The sequence below is a fragment of the Myotis davidii genome, unplaced genomic scaffold, assembly GCF_000327345.1.
Source record: "Myotis davidii unplaced genomic scaffold, ASM32734v1 scaffold363, whole genome shotgun sequence".
NCBI classification, from domain to species: Eukaryota; Metazoa; Chordata; class Mammalia; order Chiroptera; family Vespertilionidae; genus Myotis; species Myotis davidii.
The window spans coordinates 3,376,552-3,379,905 of NW_006294069.1; the positions used below are offsets into that span (position 1 = coordinate 3,376,552).

The 3,354-nt window shown below is 38.9% G+C and overlaps 1 protein-coding gene across 1 annotated transcript in view; it reads right to left on the bottom strand.

Moving 5' to 3' along the window:
• Positions 1-3,354, bottom strand: part of SMYD4 (SET and MYND domain containing 4) — a 33,282-nt gene that overhangs the window by 19,354 nt on the left and 10,574 nt on the right. Inside the window, exon 4 of the mRNA XM_015566809.1 lies at positions 1,168-1,227. Coding sequence (XP_015422295.1) covers positions 1,168-1,227 — 60 coding nt within the window. The remainder of the gene's footprint in view (positions 1-1,167; positions 1,228-3,354) is intronic.

Sequence of the window (3,354 nt, forward strand, 5' to 3'; positions counted from 1 at the left end):
ATAAGTGTAAACTTGTAGTTACTGAAATCATTCTTATTCTAGTGCATAATTTTTTTAAAAATATATATTTTATTGATTTGTAAGTGTAAACTTGTAGTTATTGAAATCATTCTTATTCTAGTGCATAATTTTTTAAAAAATATATAATTTATTGATTTTTTTTATAGACAGGAAGGGAGAGGGATAGAGAGTTAGAAACATGGATGAGAGAGAATCATCCATCAGCTGCTTCCTGCACACTCCCTACTGGGGATGTGCCCGCAACCAAGGTACATGCCCTTGACTGGAATCGAACCTGGGACCTTTGAGTCCGCAGGCCGACGCTCTATCCACTGAGCCAAACCGGTTAGGGCTCTAGTGCATAATTTAAATTTCTGTGGAATTCTGAAATGGATGTACCAAAGTGGCATTTAGAGCTTATCCTCAGATCTCAATATGGAATGAGAAGAAACCCACCCCCAGCCAAAGCTGATATACACAGGCATTTTGGTGCCACTTTTATTTTCCCACTCGAAATGCATATTAAAGGTGAGCTATGTTATTGCAGGAATCATCTTGAACACGCTCTACTTATTTTAAAAAGACACACACACACACAAGTAAATAGTTTGCAAACACTTGGAACCTGAAGTATTATTAGCAACTTATCTCACAGCTGATCTCAACACTGAGAACTGCTGACCCAATGGATATAGTCCAATGCCCTGTGGAATGTGCCATGATCTCTTATCAACCCATATAATCACCTCTGACAGGTAAAATGAATCAGGAGAAAGAACAAGTTTGGTAGGAGATCAATTTGCTTCCAATTCAACCAATTGCACCATGGCTCAATTTTATTTTTATTTACTTATTTTTAAATAGAATTTTATTGTTTTCGGAGAGAGGACAGGAGAGAGAGAGATAGAAACATCAATGACAAGAGAGAATCATTGATTGGCTACCTCTTGCACGCCCCCTACTGGAGATCAAAGCTGTAACCAGGGCACGTGTCCTGACCGGGAATTGAACCATGGCCTCCTGCTTCATAGGTCCATGCTCAACCACTGAGCCACGCTGGCCAGGCTCAATTTTATTGTTCTAAGGTAGAAGCAGAGACGGAGGTCTAGTCCTCCAGCAAACCTCCTCCAGATCCTCTCCAATCACACCAGGCATTCTAATACTCACTTCATACTGACCCAGGCGGAAGAGGGCTGCAGAGCGATTGGCATAACACAATGAAATGTCCTCATAACAGCACCAGACACAGCTTCTTCAGGCACAAACAATACTAAAGGTAAATGACAAGCGAGGAGCATAATCCTGCACATAACAAAGAGTGAGTGGCACAAATAGAAATTCACAAAAGAAGAAGCACTAATGATACACGGGAAACAAATGGGTAATTCATATAGAGATAGCCAAATATATGAAAATGAAAGCAAAGAAGGGCCACGTTTGTTCTACCACCAAGGATCTATACATATAAAAAAGCCTAAGTGACTGACCGGTCAACCGGTCGCTATGACGTGAACTGACCACCAGGGGGCAGACGCTCAATGCAAGAGTTGGCCCCTGGTGGTCAGTGTATTATTTGGGGACATACAACTTTAAGAGACAGTCCTATATAATAAAAGCCTAATATGCAAATCAACCCAATGGTGGAATGACCAGTCGCCATGACGTGCACGGACCACGAGGGGGCAGACGCTCAATGCAAGAGTTGGCCCCTGGTGGTCAGTGTGCTCCCACAGCCAACCTCCCGCAGCCGGCCAAACTCCTTTGGTTTGCCACTGCCCGCCCCCCTCTCCCCAGGCAGACAGGCTGAGGGACTCCACTTATGCACGAATTCGTGCACTGGGCCTCTAGTTAATCATAAAAAGGGTAGCATCTCAAAGCACTGGAGAAAAGATGGGAATTATTCAGTAAAAACTATTGAGGAAAATAGGTAGCCACTGAGAAAAAATAAACTTGGTTCTCTATATATGATAAAACTTTCAATAGGATAAATTCCAAATGAATCAAAATCTTAATGTAAGAAATGAAACTATAAGAGCACTGGAAGAAACTACAGAAATAGTCTAACGGGATGTTGGAGTGAGGAATACCTTTCTAATTATGACACAAAACCCAGAAGTCATAAAAGGTTAATAAATTTGACCACATAAAAATAACAAATTTCTTTACAGCAAAAACCGATAAAAGCAATATCAAAAGACAAACACTGAACTGGAAAAATGTATCTGCAACTCATATTATAGGCAAAGGGCTCATTTCTTTACTTTATGAACAGTTTCTACAGATCAATAAGATGACAACCAATAACTCAAATGGAATATAAGCAAATTATATGAACAGTTCTAATGGGAAATATAAATGGCTGTTAAACATATAAAAAATACTCAACCTCATTCATAATCAGCAAAATGCAAATTAAAACTTTACTGAGATTCCATTTTTTACCTATCAGTTTGGCAAAGAAAAATAAAATTGCTAGGACACTGAGGTGGTAAAGAAGTGGGATAGTAATTATTCTCATGTGTTGCTCGTGGGAGGGTAAACTGGTCTCATGATTATAGAGGCAATTTAACTATATGGATCCATTGACCCAGCAACTTCTCTTCTAGGAATTTATCCTACAGATATCTATTTATCCTATAGATATGTGCAAAATAACATACATGCAAAGTTTCACATCATAGAATTGTTTGAAATAGCAAGATAGAAAACGAAAAAATATTCATCTACAGGACATCAATTAAATGTAAAAATGATCTTAAGATATTATTAAGTGGCAAAAGGACAGTGCTAAAGACTGTATAAAAAGAGTGTGGCCCTATCCAGGTAGCTCAGTTGGTTAGAGCATCGTCCCCATACACCAAGGTTGAGAGTTCAATTCCTGGTCAGGACACATACAAGAATCAACCAATGAGTGCATAAATAAGTGGAACAACAAATTGATGTCTCCCCCGCTCCCCCAAAAAAGAAATAATTTTTAAAAGTGTGTGTGTGCAGGAGTGGAAGATTATTTGTATTATTTATAGAGGCCAAAGTAGCTCTAGAAAGATACATTTAATACTCTATCTTCTGGGCATAGGAAATGAGGTGGCTGGGGACAGAGGAAGTAGACTACACTGTATAATCTTGCACTTTTTGAATTCTAACTACATAAACACATTTCCTATTCAAAAGTAACATGATAAAATAATACAACTATAATAATCCAGTACTGCTTAGGATATAGAGATATGAGTATTCCCATAATCTGCTAAAGGGATGTTAACCAATTCTCTCCTGGAGAACAATTCAGCATCAAGGACCAAATGCCTTAAAAAATTGCACTCAACTGACCCAGCACCTGCTCTTTTGGGAACT